General features: G+C 34.9%; 4 protein-coding genes across 10 annotated transcripts; 1 reads left to right on the top strand and 3 right to left on the bottom strand.

Annotated features, from left to right (window-relative positions):
* Window positions 1–80: 80 nt before the first annotated feature.
* On the bottom strand, window positions 81–2,640 carry LOC121750594 (thermospermine synthase ACAULIS5-like). The gene is made up of 10 exons (XM_042145156.1): window positions 2,414–2,640; window positions 2,047–2,113; window positions 1,865–1,959; window positions 1,494–1,596; window positions 1,164–1,252; window positions 910–1,066; window positions 718–793; window positions 580–638; window positions 361–497; window positions 81–291 (listed from the first exon to the last, which is right to left on the bottom strand). Exons 1-10 carry the CDS (start codon window positions 2,569–2,571, stop codon window positions 213–215), a joined length of 1,020 nt encoding a protein of 339 aa, XP_042001090.1. The 5' UTR covers window positions 2,572–2,640; the 3' UTR covers window positions 81–212.
* Window positions 2,641–6,522: 3,882 nt separating this feature from the next.
* Window positions 6,523–8,719, bottom strand: LOC121750662 (40S ribosomal protein S3-2). The gene is made up of 6 exons (XM_042145241.1): window positions 8,595–8,719; window positions 8,281–8,428; window positions 7,755–7,926; window positions 7,171–7,225; window positions 6,955–7,086; window positions 6,523–6,865 (listed from the first exon to the last, which is right to left on the bottom strand). The coding sequence occupies exons 1-6, from the start codon at window positions 8,622–8,624 to the stop codon at window positions 6,701–6,703; spliced, it is 702 nt and encodes a 233-aa protein (XP_042001175.1). The 5' UTR covers window positions 8,625–8,719; the 3' UTR covers window positions 6,523–6,700.
* A 30-nt stretch (window positions 8,720–8,749) lies between these two features.
* LOC121750663 (NAD(P)H-quinone oxidoreductase subunit U, chloroplastic-like) lies at window positions 8,750–11,171 on the top strand. The gene is made up of 5 exons (XM_042145243.1): window positions 8,750–9,764; window positions 9,843–9,904; window positions 10,033–10,122; window positions 10,194–10,334; window positions 10,986–11,171. The coding sequence occupies exons 1-5, from the start codon at window positions 9,479–9,481 to the stop codon at window positions 11,079–11,081; spliced, it is 675 nt and encodes a 224-aa protein (XP_042001177.1). The 5' UTR covers window positions 8,750–9,478; the 3' UTR covers window positions 11,082–11,171.
* Window positions 11,161–17,072, bottom strand: LOC121750661 (E3 ubiquitin ligase PQT3-like). 7 transcript variants are annotated; one of them, XM_042145235.1, is made up of 15 exons: window positions 16,760–17,072; window positions 16,466–16,547; window positions 15,395–15,458; window positions 14,593–14,737; window positions 14,435–14,501; window positions 14,222–14,352; window positions 13,946–14,116; window positions 13,559–13,843; window positions 13,310–13,357; window positions 13,180–13,220; window positions 12,995–13,082; window positions 12,734–12,920; window positions 12,544–12,648; window positions 11,646–12,356; window positions 11,161–11,371 (listed from the first exon to the last, which is right to left on the bottom strand). In XM_042145235.1, the coding sequence occupies exons 1-14, from the start codon at window positions 16,926–16,928 to the stop codon at window positions 11,690–11,692; spliced, it is 2,250 nt and encodes a 749-aa protein (XP_042001169.1). In that variant the 5' UTR covers window positions 16,929–17,072; the 3' UTR covers window positions 11,161–11,371; window positions 11,646–11,689. The 7 variants fall into 7 exon arrangements, with proteins under 7 accessions (XP_042001169.1, XP_042001170.1, XP_042001168.1 ...); XM_042145236.1 differs by having other exon boundaries at window positions 11,652–12,356; XM_042145234.1 differs by lacking the exon at window positions 11,161–11,371 and having other exon boundaries at window positions 11,381–12,356.
* Window positions 17,073–18,964: the final 1,892 nt, after the last annotated feature.

The following is an 18,964-nucleotide window of genomic DNA, read 5'->3' as shown; positions in this document are numbered from 1 at the left end:
AATTATAATAATAATAATAATAATAATAATAATAATAATAATAATAATAATAATAATAATAATAAATATGACAAAGACAATAAATGAAAGCCTTAATAAATGGAAGAGCATTACATAAGAACCTAAGAGAGTTTTTAGACAAAGTTTTGGTTCTGCCTTTCTCCTCTGTTTCTTCCATTTTGTACACAAGCTCTTCTCCTTGGCCTTGGCCTTCAAATCCGAAAGGCGATGCCATGGCCGTGGATGAACCTCGCGTTATCCTCAGCATACACATGCGTCTCGTTCTTCAACCTAAACAAATAATAAGAGGCATGAGGAATAAATATCAAACATATTTAAGGTTCGAGCTTAGAGACCTACGTTTTCGCAACAGTCTTGTTTAAGATGGTCGATGCAACGAACGAGGCCCCATTCAAGTACAAGAGCTCTCCTTCGATTCTTTCCCCGATTTTCTTGTCCATTTTCCCAGCCTCGATGCTTAGTGGATAATCCGAAGCCTGGCAAATGAAACAAATAAACATAAAAAATATGATCAACAGAGAACTGAAACCACTGTATAAATAGATGGATTTTACTCACAATCACCCATCCCCACGTGTCAGCGAACGATGGAACGTGAGCAGTGTACGCACGAACATCTGCACAAACACAAACAATACGAGGTTTTCTGTTAATTTTCACGTATATTGCTAAACTTAGAAAGTGTATGGCACTTACACTTGAAAACTTGTTTAATAGTGTTGTATATTGATGAGAAGACCTCCTTGTGAGTGAACACCCCTGCTGGTCCAGCCTACAAAAATGCAACATACCAATTTATTTATTTTTAATTTATTAAAAAATATTATATATTCTTATTATTACAAATATGCCACATTAGACGAACTCACACAATTTTTTGTGAGGTACCTGAGTGACGAAGATACCCTTATTGTTGAGCTTAGGCTTCAGTATGTCTTCGTAGAAAGACTTCGTATATAGTTGGTAACACGGTCCTCCTTCAACTGGATCCGCCAAATCTCCCACTATAATATCATATTTTTCTTGCCTTTCTTCCAATTCAGCCCTTCAACAAAATTAGTAACACACTGCCAAATTAGGACAAATTACATACATTAACACTGTCCAAATTTAAGTACTAGATTTACAAATATTCCACTTACTTAGCATCATTGATCACCAAATCAAGCTTCATATTTAGAAAAGCCTCGTGATTGGCTGTGAGATGGGTTTTGCAGAAATCCACAACCTCCTGTAATGGCAAAAAAACAAAACAATAAAAAACTTTTACTATATTTTATTTATAAAATATTTTAACCTCAAGATCTACATAGATTGTTAATAGGACTTTTTACATGACAATTTAGATAAGTTAAAAAATTCTAGTATAAAAATCTATAAAATAAAGCTGGTAAGGGCTTTTTTTTTTTTTTTTTTTTTTTTTTAAGCTGGTAAGGGCTTTGACCTCTCTATATTTAACTCCGCCAATGTACCTGATCAATATCACTCATGACAACTTTCTCTAGTGATCTGTGGCGGAGGGCCTCCCGTGCGGCGGACCCTTCCCCTCCGCCCATTATGAACATCGTTTTGGGACTGAAAATACGAATACGGTCTCGAGTTAGGTTACTTTCGCAGTTTAAAAAGTTGTTACAATTATGACATATGTGAGACATGCGTATATAATAAATTCAAACAAGAGTCCTAAATGATTTTTTTAGGTACGTGCATGCACAACATGATCAAGTTGCAAGATTTTAATAAATGTATTCAATCTATCACGAAAGTCAAAGATAATATAATAAGTGCTATAATAGATTAGTCATTAGAGAGTGATTAATTAAGTATAGAAATAATAACTCACTTGGGGTGACATAAGAGAGCAGGGTGAATCAAACATTCATGATAAATAAATTCATCAAATTCTGCACTCTGCATTTTCCCATCAATCACCAAAACCTGCACAACACAAAATTTCTCTAATGATTTAAATACCCAATAAATTATTTGCACACAAGAAAAATTGCTGAGAAAATAGAAAATTACCTTGCCAAAATGTTTTGTGTCAAGTAGAGCTATGTCTTGAAATTCACTAGTCCCTTTGTGCAGCACCCTGAGGATAAAATCGAAGTGACACGTCACTCATCTTCTAACAAATTACCTTTGTCAAAGCATGCATTTTCAACTCTAATCACGGGTTAATTGAATTTGAAAATTTAATTTACAGCTAATAAATAATTAAGCAATTAGCGAATTTGATCATTTCATAATTTTCAAAGTAATCATGCAACTAAACCACTAATCTTCCTCTTTTAACGGCGTTGCTATTTACATTTGTTAACTCATGAAAATAAATAAATTAATATTTTACAAAAAAAAAAAAAAACTCACACACACACACAAAATAAGGTACCTATTGAGAGCAAAAGACCACTTGAGATCAACATCGATCTCTTCTTCAAACCAAGAATCTTCATGATTTTGCTTCTCAATGACTATGTGTTTGTTTTCAAATAGAGCTAATTTTGAGAAGCCATTGTTGTAAGGAACAAACTCCATTGCTTCACCCATTTTTTTTTTGGTTATTGCTTTCTTTCTGTAGAGTTCTAGACAAGATGGGAGAGAGTTTGGGAGTGTTTTTTGAAGTAAATATGGTGACCCTTTTTATAGGCACAAAGAAGAAGTATATATTTAATTAATTTAGTGCAGCCAAACTCCATCTCAAATTTTTTTTCTCCTTTTTTTATTTTCTTTTTCAACGATTAGATGGATATTGATAATATATGTATAATATCAAAAATAAAAGTAATTTATTCTTGCATGCATACATCCATGTTGCTTTAGTCATCTCCTACTTCATGCATTTTTTAAGATAGTTGAAAATGGAAATTGTGTTTTATCCAGCTTTTAAGGATGTTGGTTTTGTACACAATAATACTACAAGGTAAATTGTAAACTTATAAAAAATTTCATTGGATGCCAAACTTTTCAAAATCTTTATTCTAACATTTAATAATTACATAAGAAAATTGTGTCAGACCAAGACGTTTCACAATTTTAATTTCTAGCTACATTTCTTTTGAAGTCGCATAAACTAAGCTTAATTTAGAAATTACTTACACAATTAAAAATCCTATTTTATTATAGTTTTTTGTTACACATAAAAAGATAATACATAAAAAAATTCATCACAAAAATTACTAAAATATTTATAGTAATTTTAAAATTAAAATCACTTGGGAATTACAAAATGTATATAGGTCTTTTTCATACAAAACTACAAGTATATATAGTGGTCAGTGGAGATGAATAAGCTATTAAAAGGTGGGAATATTGTAAAATGAAGTTTATAAACATACTGTAGTAAATAAATTGGTAAATATTCAGGAAATAAAAAATAAAGTTGGATTTAATAAATTTAGGGGAAAAAGCATGCGCGGATGAAATGGAGCAGGAAATATTGTAAATGGAGCGCGTGACATATGTGGGCCCCCCAAACATCCCATGCGTGCGTCCCCTCTACTTTTCACACGCTCACATTATCTCTCCGCACGTGTGTGTGTGTGTGTTTTTATATGTGTGTATTGTGTGAGAGAGAGAGTATATACATTATGATACATACATCATACATAAGCGAGCGTGCGTGGCGTGGCATTAGAAGGTATTTGGAGTGGATAGAATAGGGGGCATAGTGGAATGAGTGGATAAAATATTGCTTGTTCCAACATAATTATTGTATTATTTGAAACTGATCAAATTTATTACTCCAATATTTTTAATTTTTGTATTTTGCATATAAGTTTTAAAATATAGTGTAGATTAATTATCAGTTCTGATTTTACCATCAGTTTAAAATTTCATAATTTACTTACATGGTACTATCGGATGACAATTAAAATTATGTCACGTTATAGGCAGTGAAACAATATCGTATTATACTAGTAATTTGAAGTAAATGATTTCCTCTTTTCCATCTCTATCTCTTTCTTTTTCACGTTTCTCACCTGATCTTCCTCATTTTTTCTTACTACTATAAACCGATTAATATTTTGATTACAAAATCAAAAGCTAGAACACAAGTCTATAATTTGGCAAAAGTTTAGTATATTAGTCAAATTATCCTTATTGTTTATATAACATTGTTACATGTATTGAAGAAGGAGGTCAACTTAGAGGACCCAAAATGAATTAAACTTTTCATTATGACATGCAATGCCAAGAAATTGAAATAAATATTCACCAATACTTGCAAGTTTATTGGGCAATAGCAATCTCTGATCTCTCTCCATGTATACATAAGGTTTATTCAAATAAGTTGTATTTTCAACTTTTATAATGTGTAATTTTTTCATTATGTTTTCTCTCTCGATAGAATAATACACATGCAATAGACAAGAATACATCTAATAGTAATAGGAAATCATGATTTTCCACAACAAATTTACCATGCTTTGGATTTGAATGGAGTAAATACTGTGAATGGCTATATTTGGCGGAGGCAGACGGCGGCAGATGGTGGGCCTCGCCGCCTCTTATACGGTTGCGGGATTTTGTCTCCCACGCTTATTCCACTATTTTATGGTGGACTTCCCACTCACTCTCTCCCTCTCTCTCTCCCAAATAAACACTTCTAATATCAATAAATACTATTCTCTCCATTTCCTAAAAACATTAACCTTTTAAACAACATTAATTTTAATATGGAGAAAATGTTATTTTTTTTTTATTTTACACTTTCTCCACTCTAAATAATTATTACTATTATTTTTACAAAATAACTGCAGAATAAAGTGTGACAAACTCTCATGAATGAAGAGAGTGTTATATATAAGCACCTATAGACATAGACATAGACATAGACATAGTAAGTAGCTCCAATAAAATAATAGTAATACAATATTAAGTTCCGTAATCTACCTTCTTTTCTCATCTTTTGAAGAGCTTAATTTAATCAAATAAAAATTTGAATTTGCCATTATACATAATTCTTGGGCTAGCTAAAAGGTAAACATGTGCAAAAAGAAGTGCTCATTGGGTTCAAAACTACCTTGTAATGGGGAGACAAACATCAAAAGGTACTAAACATATTCTTCTTGTTATAATTTCCATCAGATTTGTTAATTTATACAGATATTATTGCCAGGGCGGCTGCAATCATTTTCAGGGACTTTTTCGATTTTATGAAAATCGTTTCTTTTTATAATGTCACCATCCTCCACTAAGTCAATCTAGCTATTATTAAATTTAAATTCTATAATTATAACATTTTTTAATTAAGGGGTCAAAGCTTTTCACTAACCTTTGTATTCATATTTGGCACAATTTAATTTGAGTTACTATTTTGGTCAAATCGACTCGTCATATTACCGTTCCTCAGTCCTAACTCAAAAAAATGTTTATTATCATAATGTTTGACTGGAAAAATAATCATGTGATTATATTTGAAATAATCATTTAGAGCATATATTAAAAAATTTTGAATTCTTTTTTGGGTAAAGAAAGCGGGGCAGAGATCATATACAAAAGCCAAAACTGACTATATCACGATGGAAGGTCGTGAATTCGAATCTTATTAATTTCTTTATAATTTAAATTGATAGACATAATCATTATAAAAAAGAAAAGTTATTTTGTGGGAATATTCCAATTAAGAAGATAAGCAACCAAATTTGTATTCTGCAGCAGTGTAGTGTAGCCTATCCTATGAAAATGACGTGATTATCTGTAAACCAATTTAAGCATGACATGTGTGTTGGCCACACTAGCTCAATAATAACAGGATAACAACATTAAATAAATTTTCCATTGGATGCGTGGACTGAATCATATATTTATTAGATAGAATAGTACTACTATATATTTTAGTCACTTTCAATAAAGTCATTCGTTTTGAATTCCGACCCATTGAGAACTAAAGAAGTTTAGAAATTACAAACAAGATCTATTAAGAGGAAAGAAATCGAAAAGAAACGAAGAAAAGGAATGCGTTGGACTCTACATTCATAATCAATTATTAAAATTACGAATAAAAAAACTATAACCATCTCATTCAGAGCGTGCCACTATTTCATTCTGATCCAGCATGTAGAGTTAATTTGTTATGCAAAAAGAAAAAAAAGTTTTGAAACATAAAAGAAAGCCTATTTACAATTTTAAAGATGTGTCAATTAATAAGATGTACTAGTACTAAAAAGAAAACTATACTTGATCAAGAATCAAGATTATTTTCTACCTCAACGAAACTACAACACTCAATATTCATAATATTGATTAGAATTTGAAAAAACTAGTAGAATCAAATTACTCAAATTGAAAATTTCAAAAATTTAAATGCACATACAATGTTACAGCATGACGTAAAAATGAGGTAACAATTAGATTTTTCAAACTGCACATAAATACATCTTGCCATATAAGAAAATGAAATGAACTTTTCAGAAAGTGCTTCACCCATAACATGAAAGATTTGCAGAAAGTGGACCACTAAAGGAAAAATATACCAACAATCAATGAATCTAGGGGTGAGAAAATAATTTGCTGATCTGTCACAAAAATAAAAAGTACAATAAGATTAAAGAACACGTTTTGCAAGATCAAAAAGAGTAGAAATCTAAGTAAATTTCTATTAGTTCAAAAAACAAGTGTTACCAGGCAGAAAACATAGATATGACATACTGTTCTGGTGAAAACCACTTCATATTCAAGCAACTTCGATGGCAGGTGCCACAGTTTGGGGAATTTGAGGGATATACTCCTCTTCCTTCGGTGGGTGGATGGTGACGACGTCGGGCAAAGGTGTCATTGGCCCAACCTTGCCCTTTGGATCCCAGTCGAGCATGATCTTGACCTTGATACCAAGTACTCCCTGAAGATAAATCAAGAGATTATTTTATTGATGACGACGAGTAACATTACTTCAATGAGGTATTTAGCAAGTAGAGTGGAAAAAAGGACCTGTCTAAGTAGAACGTGACGCACAGCAGCATCAATGTATTCCTTGACGGGTTGCCCAGAGGAAATCATGTACCCATCCTTGAATTTCATGGACTTGGCACGTTGAGCACGGAGCTTTCCACTTACGATCACCTTTAGGAAATGAGAGAATTCAGGAGTGAAGATTTGAGATAAATAAAAATGAAACATATTGGTATAAGATATGTTCCAACTCACCTCACATCCCTTGGCACCATTCTCCATGACAAACCTCAGAACACCATAACAAGCCCTAGACAGAATAGTAGAAATAAAATTATCAAGGTGTTAGAATTCTCAGAAATTATGATACATATGCAAATGTGAAAGTCTACCAACTGAAATTTGGGTGCCAAAAACATTCAAATGTTGGTATTCCACACAATTGTGAAATAACATCAGAAGCAATCAATGATGTATGGTATACAGATATTACAAGCAGCCCAAGCAAGAAAATCTCACAAGATCAATATGAGAACACAGTGTGGGAAGTTGTAAAATTTACAAAGTAAATATCTTTCCATCCCATATCTGGACAGGAGAAATAATAATGTTATCTTGAGCCTGCCAGCCTGGACAAATCCAATATGGGAATGACATAATGCAGTAACAATGACAACTACTTCAATAATTACTCTAGCCAAACATCATGTTTTATAATGCCAACTTCATGCAACCTTGAAACTCACAATCGCAATACCATGATCAATTAAACTACAAGAAGTGTGGGAATGAAATACTGGTGACAGACAGGAAAATCATAAGAAATGTGAAATCCATACCTCCGAACGGCAAGGCCTCCAAGAAGCTTGTAACGCAGAGACTCGGCCTGAGCTATGGCACAGAGACCCCTGTTGTTGACCTTCTCAGCGTAGAGCTCAACGCTATTCTCTGGGAACTTGAAACGCTTTTGAACGACTGATGTCAGCTCCCTAATTCTCCTACCCTTCTCTCCTACAGAATTTAAACAATAAAAATAATAAATCTTACATATCATGTATTGCATTCTACTACCAGCCAGAAATATAGAATAAATCGTTTGAAATTGAGAAATTAACCTCACAAAGCTTTAAAACTCACATTAATCTCCATCATCTCGAAGTAAAACAGAGAATTACACAATTGAACAATAAGTAATTCGTTCCGTATTTTGGAGAACATAGTGAATTCGCATAAATCCTGAATTCGAAATACGTAACCAAACATTGCTAATAGCCTATTAGAAACAGCAATTCAACAATCGCCTAACACACAAATAAAACAATAGTTGCAAATGCGTATTGAAGTACGTCTGTATGAATCAATTACCGAGTACGTTCTGTGTGCGAGTAGCACGGATGATGATTTCAGTGCGCATCGGCGTGACTCGAACCTCGACACCTGAGTAGCCATCCTCCGCAAGCTCGCGGGTCAGCACCTCGTTCAGCTCGGCGAAGAACACGCCATCAGCAACAAACTAAACACGACCAAAGCAATCCAGATATTAGGGAAACGGACAAACTCGATGAAATTCTAAACTATTGGATTCGTAACATAGTTTCTACAGATTGAACAATAAAACTACAGATTATTCAGTTTGATGGGATTCAGATAACAAAATTTGAGAGAAATCGATATCTAACCTTTCGTTTTTTGCTCATTTGCGTTGCCATGGTTGTTTGTCTCAGAGTTTCAGTTCAGTGCAAAAGAGTCTAGCGGAGCGGCGTGATTTTTTTTCTGACTCTTATAAAACTGTGGCAGAGAAACCCTAAGGGTGGAACAGTAATTTAAAGACTAATTATTCGAGTCTTTTTCTTTATATATTATTTTAATCTAATTTTAATTATGAAGAAAATGAGGTAATAGAACATGTCGAAAAAATGATCTAACTCTCAAACCTTGAGAAATAATTATAAATTTACTACATACGCTATTATCCCAGGAGTAATTTCCATACCTGAATTGCTAATTGAAAGTTGCAAACCCTAATCCGACTTCAAAATAGTAGTGAATTGCAAATAGTGATTGTGAATCGAAGTTGTGAACCATATAGCAAAAGTCCTTAAATCTAGACATAAATTATGCAAATTAAGAAAAAAAAAACATTAATTTATATTCAAACAGCTTCATTTCAAGACTATCCGACAATAACATTTTGAATAACGAAAATTTTAAACATTGCGAAAATTCAGCTTCCACGGCACCACCAATTTTACCGAAAATTTAGTTTCATAGGACAATTGTGAACTGTGGTAAAATTGTAATTTAATACACAGAGCTTGAAATTAATCTAAATTCAACCAAAATTTATGATTTAAATATTAAATTTTCCTTAATAGAAAAAGTAGATAAGTATAGCTCTATGTCATAAACATATTTTTATCAAAGAAAACGCATTTTAGTAGTAGAACTTGAATAAAAGACAAAAGAAGGAAGATAGCATTTCTTTGGCAAGGATTGATCCTTCCTCTTTTATCCACTCGCAACATAACTAAAACCACATTACTAATTCAACACAAACAAAGCCATGGCTGCTGCAGCATCATCAGCTACTGTAGCAAGTAGCGCTTATTCCTTACCTGCTCGAAAACGTGTTTCCATCAACGATCATCGTGTTCCAATCCCGACTTCGTTTTCAAGGTTCAGCAGCCATGCAAGGCGGCAGCTGTTGGTGGTCCGAAGCACCGGAGAGGAAGGCGCAACGGCTGTCGATGAAGGGGAGCCGCTGCAGACGCAGACGCCGGCAGAAGTCCCGAAAGGACCTCCGTCGTTGATATCAACTCTTAATGTGGAGAAAGCTTTGAGTGGGATTGGTATGTTTCTTTTTTTTTTCTTTTTGCATATTTGTTTTTATGTTAGATTGGTAATGGAGTTTTGTTTTAGAGTTGCAGCAATTACGGATGCTGATCACTATGGACGGCTGGGGCTTCCCGCCAAATGTTCATATGATGAGGTTGAAATCTAAGATTTATATTTTATCCGCATTCAACTAACAATATACTACCAATCTTGATTAGTATAAGCTCTAAAATATTTATTTTTTATAAAATTTGAACTCACTCTTGATCTTATTATATATAGGTTAATGTTGCTTACAAGAGCAAGGTGACTGAGCTGACGAGCAAAGGGTTGGATGAAGAAGAGCTTAGCAAGGAACTAGATCTCTTAAAGGTTGATTTGCCATAAAATTTCAACCATCATTCCATTTCATGTAAATGTGTTTTTTTTTTGGTATCGACTAGGAATCGTGTTCGATTCTGTCGACGCCAGAAGAGAGAAGGCTATATGATTGGAGTTTGGCCAGAAGTGAGAAGCCAGATACATATGTGTGGCCATTTGAAGTTGATAGTATGCGAGAACAACTAGGAGACCCTCCTCCTCAGGTAAATACCCATTTTTACAAGGAAAAATGGTTCATAACTTGACCAAAAATTAATATTTCTCACAAACATAAAACTCAGCCACTAATATCATGCATTTACTACGCTTTGTTACGAATTTCCCCGGAGTTTGATTTTCCCCTTAAGCTGAATCTACATTCTGATTATGGAGGAGAGCAAACCCGTAGACATAAGAAATGACGTCAATTTTCATGGTTGCAAACGTCATCACCTTTTTCAATTACTTGATTGTAAAATTTTCTACCAAATTTTCACCTTAAGTCTATGATTTAGAAACCAATAGCCCTTTTTCACTATATTCCAATTTTTTCTTTACCCTGAACAAAGAAAACAGTAAGAGTTGAACCTGAACCTGAACCTTACACCTTGTTACTTACATACCGAAATCTTCTAGCTCTATTCCAATCTTATAACATTGATTAATTGCAACACTGAATTATCACGGCATTACACATGATCTTTTCTTTGTGCATTGGTTTTTGATAATATGGTAAGAGTCCTTTATTGAGTGTCAAAAAATAAGGTTCAAGTAATGTCCTCAGCAGTGGATGCGATGCGATGCGTCCTTAAAATAGCAAGTGTTTTGCGGCCATCTCTTTCTCATGGTGTCCAAATTACTTTCTTATTTTGCAGGAGCCAGAGGATGAATTGCCAACAACATACACAGGATACTTCTTTTTAGGGTGGTTAATACTGTCCATTCTATTATACCTTGTCTTCAATCGATAAGGCGAATAGATCTGTGATTATGAAAGTTTCCCATGTTTCTAACAATGATCTTTTCAATTTTAGTTTATATTCTCGGAGGTGAACGATAAATTTCTTGATATTGTTAAATTTCCAAATAATGGATTGGAAAAAATCATCAGTTGGTGTCCAAACCCTGTATAGCTTGGTGTGTGTGTGTGTGGAGAGACAGTCAGAGATAGATATACCTTGATCAATACCTTAATCAGCAACAGGGTTCAGAGATGGATCGAATGAGAAATGAAAGATTCCATTAGCATATGAAATCTCACCTTGAACAATGGGAAAAGGTTAGTAACATAACAACAGCAATAAGATATTTACCAGATGGAAGTAATTCAAAAAAGTAAAACAAACTGTAAATCGATCTTAGCTTTCTATAGTGCTTTTTTCTTTTTTTTACCGAGTAAGATATGCTTCGACCTAAATGTATAAAAATAACTTTCGATGAACTTTCATGTTTTTGTGAAAAAAAAAGCAGACTCATGACCAATACAACATACAAGTTGATACTAATTACTATTCAAAGGATAGAGATGGAATCACCAGTACATAGGCACATCTTCATAGTGCCCCATTATGCTCTTCTTTCAATATGCACGATGTTTTTTGGGGCGGTATTCATCTCTGCGGTCCTCATTGGAGCCATACACCATCTGCAACCTGTCGCCATGATGTCTCTCTTGTAAATGCTTTGTGTGATGCCTGGATGAATCTTGGCCAGCCCCCCTCTTGCAGTATCCAGCCCTTGCCCTCCTATAAGCAGGTGTCCGAGGCTCAAAATTGTAGTCTGCTTGGTTGTGGTGATGCTTTCTGTGAGAATCTTGGGCATCAGACTCGATCTTTCTCTTAGCATGCTTTTGGGTCGAATGATGACCAAAACTTGAATCACTGTCATAGTGTCCCTTCCTGTCATTGTCCTTTGAATCTCTGTGATGACGCATATGTCTCCCCTCACAATGCCATTCAGTGCTTCTGGACTTGTCTTCTTTGGCTGAGTTTGACCTCTCCGCATGAGAGAGCCTCTTCTCCCTCCCAGAAAAAGCGTGGTGGCTCTTCACATGTCTTTCATCAGAATAGCCACCTGAGTGCATGTACTTTTCATCCCGATCTTTTCTCCCATGTCTTGGGACCAAGCTAGCATCAGAGTGACTCGAACTTTGTTCCTTGTCATTCTGTGTTTCACGATCATATGCTTTCTGCGGACTGTAATGTCGATAGCATTCTGAAGAACCATCATCGTTGAGAAGTTGGTTTCTGTTGAAAAGCCATTGTTAGAATTCTATAAATAAAGCAAACAAATGTAATGCCTCAGATAAAACTGGTTAAGTTTGTTTGTTTATAGAGTATATTTTATTTTATGTTATTTTCTTTATGTAGGGTGTGGTGGTTTCCTGCCATGTCCCATGTGCCCATTACTTTGTGCTTGATTCTTAAATTTTACCTTTCTTGATTTTCATTTAAGAGCTTCTTCCTCTTACTTCCGCAATGTTGAATCCCAAAGTGGTCAAGGCGAGGAGGTTCGATATTCCCCAGTCTCATGTTTCCACTGCAAGATGTACAAGGTGTCATAATCTAATTGTAAGCCTTTCCACAGAATCAGCTTTAAGTTATTCGAAATACATTCAACATACCCAGGGTCAGGCAATGGAATGTAGTGAGGAGGAGCAACAAAAGGTGAAACAGGGACCATGGTGGGATTGAACGGCATCATTGAAGGGTTATTATACATATTTGCATAGGGTGTATAAGGCGGAAATGAAGAGCCATTCCAGTATGGTGGTGCATAGCCCGGGATACCTCCATGAAACACTCGAGATCCTGGAACAATAAAAAAAATTAAGAATTGACAAATGTTAAGATATACTGTAAACAATAAACTTTTTAATAAATACCTGGCTGACACATGGGATTTGGATGGGAAATTGGGCAGTCTTTCATGAGATGGTCAAAAGAACCACATGAAAAGCAATTGCGGACATCCTGAAATCGAACATATTTATATATTCACTTGTAAATAAGCATCAATATGAACTGAAATTACTAGTTATTTAAAATTTCATGGTACTACTGAACTTACCTTTCTGTATCTACCATGACCTGCAAAGCTTCTTCCACCAGCTGAAAATTCAACATTACAGAAATGGTTGGACATCGATTAAATTAAAACTATTTATCAATCATACAGCAAACACTGCAACTTTGCATACCTCCCGAGTCAAAACAGAACCCCCCTTTCCTCTTGGCATCAGAATCAGCTGTGAAGAGAAATAAAAAGGATGGAATGTGTCAACTGTCAAGTAAGAAAAAACTGGTAGGCAGAAAAAAATGTTGTCAAAGCAGTGCAAGACTATCTTAAAATGGAATGGTACAGCGAAAACAGGATCCGTTTCTTATTTATCCAGGAAAAGACAAATTGATATAAATGTTAGTATAGCACTGAACAAAGACAAGTGTACCTTCAGCATGGCTTTTAGGTTGATTTTCACCCTGAAAATCTGCGGATTGAGCAAAATCTTCAAAATCTCTAGAACCAGCATTTCCATATGGCAAATTTCTCTGATGTTGCTCGTGCAATGATTCTGTGAGAATCTGATTCGATCCTTTTCCAGTTGCAGTAGAAGACTGAGGAACTGGACCTTTTCCAGTTGCAATAGAAGACTGAGGAACTCCCATTTCCCTTAGGAATTGGACAAAAGTGATAGCACGTGAATCATCATTCATTTGGATTCCGGATTCTTCATCTACATATAGAGAAACAACAACAAATAAAAAAAAAGCAGTGTTGTAACATTCTGAACTGAACTCCTGATAATTCTAAAGATTTACATCAATAAGCTATTCACCTGGCACATATTTCTGCATGGCATTATCAAAACCAGTATCAAACATCTCGGATTTAAGCAAATGTTCAGTTGCCTGACGTAATGACAAGTTCGGGAGAAGATCGGCTGTAGTGCATTTTATTGAGTAACATTTGGGGCACATCCCCTTTGTGAAAAGCACTTGATATATACCTGCAGTTGTAACAGCAAACCAAAACATAAGTGAATTGGATGAATAAGTAGTATTATTGTGACAGTTGGGGCATCTGAACAGGTTGTTACTACATAAGAACTCACACTTCTCGCAAAAGCTATGCTGGCAACAAGGTATCATCACTGCATCCGTGAAGACATTTTTGCATAGTGGGCACTTCAGTTCTAACGGCAAATTAGAACCTTGCACGTTCCGGAAATTGGATTTGTGCAGCCTTTCAAAAAAATTAAAGGGGTTTGTCATATTAGCAAGAAAATAGAACTCGAGAAAAATAGACACGTTAAAAGAAATCATACTTGTTAGACTTCATCAGCTCATCAGGTATTGGCAAAACGTTCCTATCATTTCCATGTTGATCGAAACCTGTCATTAACAATACACAATTGTAAGCAAACTCGATCGGGAATACTAAATGTAGGGCAAAGAAAGAATTATCATAAAAAGGGTAACAAACAACTTCGTATGACAGCAGCAGCATCCTTATTGTTACCCATGAATTTATTTTGATCAAGCTCTTGATTAAATCCAGGTAAGTTTGAATCAGGCTTGGGGTATAGATCAGCACCTAGGTCATCATAGTCGTTCTTTGGTCCAGTCTTCTGAAAAAGAAATGTTTAGCAATCAGAGTGGTCATCCACAAGTAAAAAAGCATGAGAGGTAGTACAAATCACATCAGAAGTGGAAAACCAGTGTGTGGCATGTCTAGAGAGTAATAGAGTGCGGGTGTTAAACCACGTAATCTAGTTGCATTTCATTACAGTAACCGCACAACACAATTACAATGTGTGCTGAAACAAATGCAAATTTTTTGGGTTGGCATAACACATCATGACAAGAATATGATAAGTAAATTGTAAAAAGTAATACAAATTCTCTTAAAATGTTAATGCGTACAACGTGTGTGGCAAATAGTACAGCAACCCAAAAGAGATAACTATACATTATTAGTATCTGATAAGTATTAAGTTGTAGTGCTGAAGACTATATTGTGTGGACATGGGTAAGGTGGCTGCACCGTAATGGCATAAAAAAAGCGCAATAGTAGTAAATAATAACCCATCATCTTTGGTTTTTGTCCATGTCTCACTATTGTGTCCTGGCACCAACTATCGTCCCTAAGATAGATCCCATTGTTTGACAATTCACCAGGATGCTTGAAAATATACTCATTTCATGAAAAGGCTGACAGGTGCAATATGCAAAAATAAACAACAAAATGGTATCCAACTAATATGTACACATGAATTAAAGCTTACAGCTAGGTTCAGATTATGCAGCTCTTTTAAACCAGCATGCTTCATAGCTACAATAGGCACCGCCCTGCAGTAGAGTTACAGTAAGTATAGTAACAAAGGCAAAGTTAAATGCTTCTAAGTTAGATAATTGTGAATATACAGCAAACAACATAAACCACCAAGAGTTCAAATAAAAATGGTCATGTTTGTGTGTGTGAGTTGGCCAAGTCCACAATGGCGCAGCCTTTAAATTTATATTCATTTTCGCATAAAAAAATGGTCATGTTTCTTGCTGCAAATGAAGAGGAGACTTCCATTTTAAAATATGTAAGTTGATGTATACCTAAGAGCCATTAAATGCTTATATTTACAATACTGAGTTCTTAAGAGTAGAATTTATTTTTAAAAAATCATGACGAACTGCGAGCAAATGGCATTACCAGATCAACAAGATCTGGACCATGTGCTAGTGTTTCTTAGGTGAACTATAATTTCTTAGGTAAATAGTTCCTAACATTAGCAGAGGAATTGCTCAATTCAAGCAAGTTAGTAGGTAAACATCAGTTACTTATAGTCGTGTTTTAAGAAGCCAATGCTTTTTAATGAAGCAAGTGGACAGGCGCTATGCTACACGTGTCATGTTTTAAGAAGCCGATGCGTTTTTATATACGTGCTAACTGGAAGGCTACACGTGTCATAATTCGATGGATATTCATTACATCATTCATCGATTGACATCAGCAGTAACCCTAATTTTCGCTGTTCTGTGTACAAGTTTTTTTGAACATAACAAAACTATCTTACAAAACTGCAGGATACTGAAACTAAATGCTCATGTGTTCATCATCACTACTCATAATTGTGGTGTTAAACCTTTCCTCATCACTTATGGACAAACATGATTGTAATTTTGGATAGATCAACCCAAAACTCATCAAAATAAACAGCACAGCTCCCCAAACAAAAGCAATTTCACATCGATATTAGGGTTTTATAAACTATAAACAGATTCTACATGCATGCAACACAGACAGAATAATGAACTTAGATCTAATCAGTTAAGCAAATTCAATTAAGATCATAAAGTCTTACACAGAGGACGGAAGTGTTTCACCGGGAACTCTCTTAACAATCACGCTGGATCCACTGGGAATTTGAGAATCGAAGTTGTACCCTGCAAATCCAGTGTTACCAAGTAAGTAAGAATTATTAAAGATAATTCCGCCAACACCAGAAACAACTTAAAATTGGAGTTAATAAACCGAAAACAAATTCTCAAAAAAAAAAAAAGGCAATAATCAAAACGAAAAACATTTAAACCGCGCTAGAGAATCAACAAAAGTACCAATAAATCAAGCGACTCGGAGAAACAGAAAAGAAGCGCACCCAAACCAGAATCCGCGTCGGAGAAAACGAGATCAAACCCTTGCTGTTGCTGAGAAACCTTCCCGCGCATAATTTTCGCTCTCAGCTCCGCCACGGGAATCGAGTTGCGGCTTCCGATCTCCACCGTCTCAAAATTCAGGGAGCTCCTGAATTTGAACCGAATTGACATATCTCGAACTTCCTCGTCAGATCATCAACCAATTGTGTATATGATTATATACGTATATAATTGTATAACTGCTCTACAAATGTGTGTAGAGAAGATTCTCTCGTGTATATGGACTCAATGGAGCTTCAACTTGCGAAAGGGTTTTCGCCTTTTCGGGTTCGGGTTTTGTATTTAGAGCATCCACATTCGTGCTCCTGCCGCGAAAGGATTTTCGGCTTCGGGTTTTGTATTTAGAGCATCCATATCTGTGCTCTTGCCAAAGAGCACGGATGTAGGCTCGGATCCACTTTTATTAATTTTTTACTCCATGTTCTTCCCCCAAAGCACAACATCCACATCCATACTCTTCCGCAATAGCATGCTCAAGGATCCCATCATTTCATTATTTAATTTAAATACTTCAATTACTAAAAACATTTCCACAATATTAAAGTGCATTAAAAATATCCGATGTCATTACAAATTACTAAAAAAATACATAATTAAAATCCTAAAAATAAAAAATTACATAGTTAAAATCCTAAAAATTAAAAATTACATAATTAAATTCATAAAATTAAAAAAACTCACTACTCGTGACCGAATTTCGTCCAACTTTGTTTGATTAGGTCTTCTTGTAGCTCAATGTGGGTTCTAATATCGCGCATTGTGTGTCTTGTTTCGATCCTCTCACCCACCGTCGTATGCACACCTCGGTGTGGGGGAGACCTCGCGGTTGAGCTTCCGGCTTCATCCTCTTCGTAAAAGTTAGCCGCCCTCGGTCCTTCGTCAGCTATAATCATGTTGCGCAAGATAATACACGTGTACATGATGTCGGCTATATTCTTAACGTACCACAACCGAGACGGGGCCTTCACAATGTTGAATCGGGCTTGAAGGACCTCAAAAGCTCTTTCGACGTCTTTCTGAACAGACTATTGACGCTGCGCAAAAAGAACTCGTCTCGGGTCTTGCGGATTGTTGAACGTCTTCACGAAAGTCGACCACCTTGGGTAGATATCATCAGCGAGATAGTAACCCATGTAGTATGTTGACGGTGAAGTCGATCTCCGATGCTACACCATAGTATTATCGTTCTTTGCGCTCCGCTTCAGCCATGATATCGGTGAAATCCATTTTTAGAGAGGGTTTGAGTGAGAGAGAAAGATGCAGATGAGTTGTATGAAAAAAAGGATGAATGAGAGATAATTTGATGTGAAAAATGGATGATGAATGTGCGTATTTATAGATTATTTTGGGGTTTTAAAAAATTGTAAAAAACTAAAAAAAATCCAAAAAACGATAATAAAACGACTATATTTTTTAGAATCTGGATTTTTTTTTTAATTTTTGGTATCATTTTCGGTATTATTTCGATTTTAAAAAAATTCCAACGTATAATCCGTTGGCTAATAGAAACGCGACACGTCGCATGCTCAGCGGTACGGACGAGCTCGAAGTCAACTATCTTATTTATGAGGTATCTATATATCACCAATAAGTTATATATAAAAAATATGTGTATGAAGTATTTATCTTTTATTTTGATAATCTAGCATTTATAAATTATTTAATCTAATTTTTTACGAGGTATTTAATCTAATTCGCAAAAATTCTGGGTTATATAATCGGATTTAACCGGTATTTTTTGGTAGTTCGTGAAAGCAAGAGGTGTAGTACTATGAAAACACAAGGGGTGTGATTAGCTGGTATAGACTCATTTATACATGTTCATCTTCTTAATTGTCTACAAATCAGCAAAAAATGTCCTGGTTATAAATTAGAAAAATACAATAAATGCATGAAAACAAAAGATGCAATGGTATGAAAAACAATGAGTGTGCAAAACATCGTACATGTTGGCTGGTATAAACTTATTTATTTATTTATTTATTATTCTCTTATGTATCTAAAAAGCAGCCAGAGTTGTCCTGATTATAAAGTAGAAAATAACAATAAATGTGAACTAATTTATCATTTATCTTAATAAATTTCGTAGTTATATAATCCGATTCTATGGGATTTAATATATTTTAAAGAAAAAATGCTTGATTGAA

The sequence above is a fragment of the Salvia splendens genome, chromosome 10 (assembly GCF_004379255.2).
Source record: "Salvia splendens isolate huo1 chromosome 10, SspV2, whole genome shotgun sequence".
Taxonomy (NCBI): Eukaryota; Viridiplantae; Streptophyta; class Magnoliopsida; order Lamiales; family Lamiaceae; genus Salvia; species Salvia splendens.
Note: the sequence above shows the minus strand (reverse complement) of the source record. Positions and strands in the feature narration are given on the sequence as shown.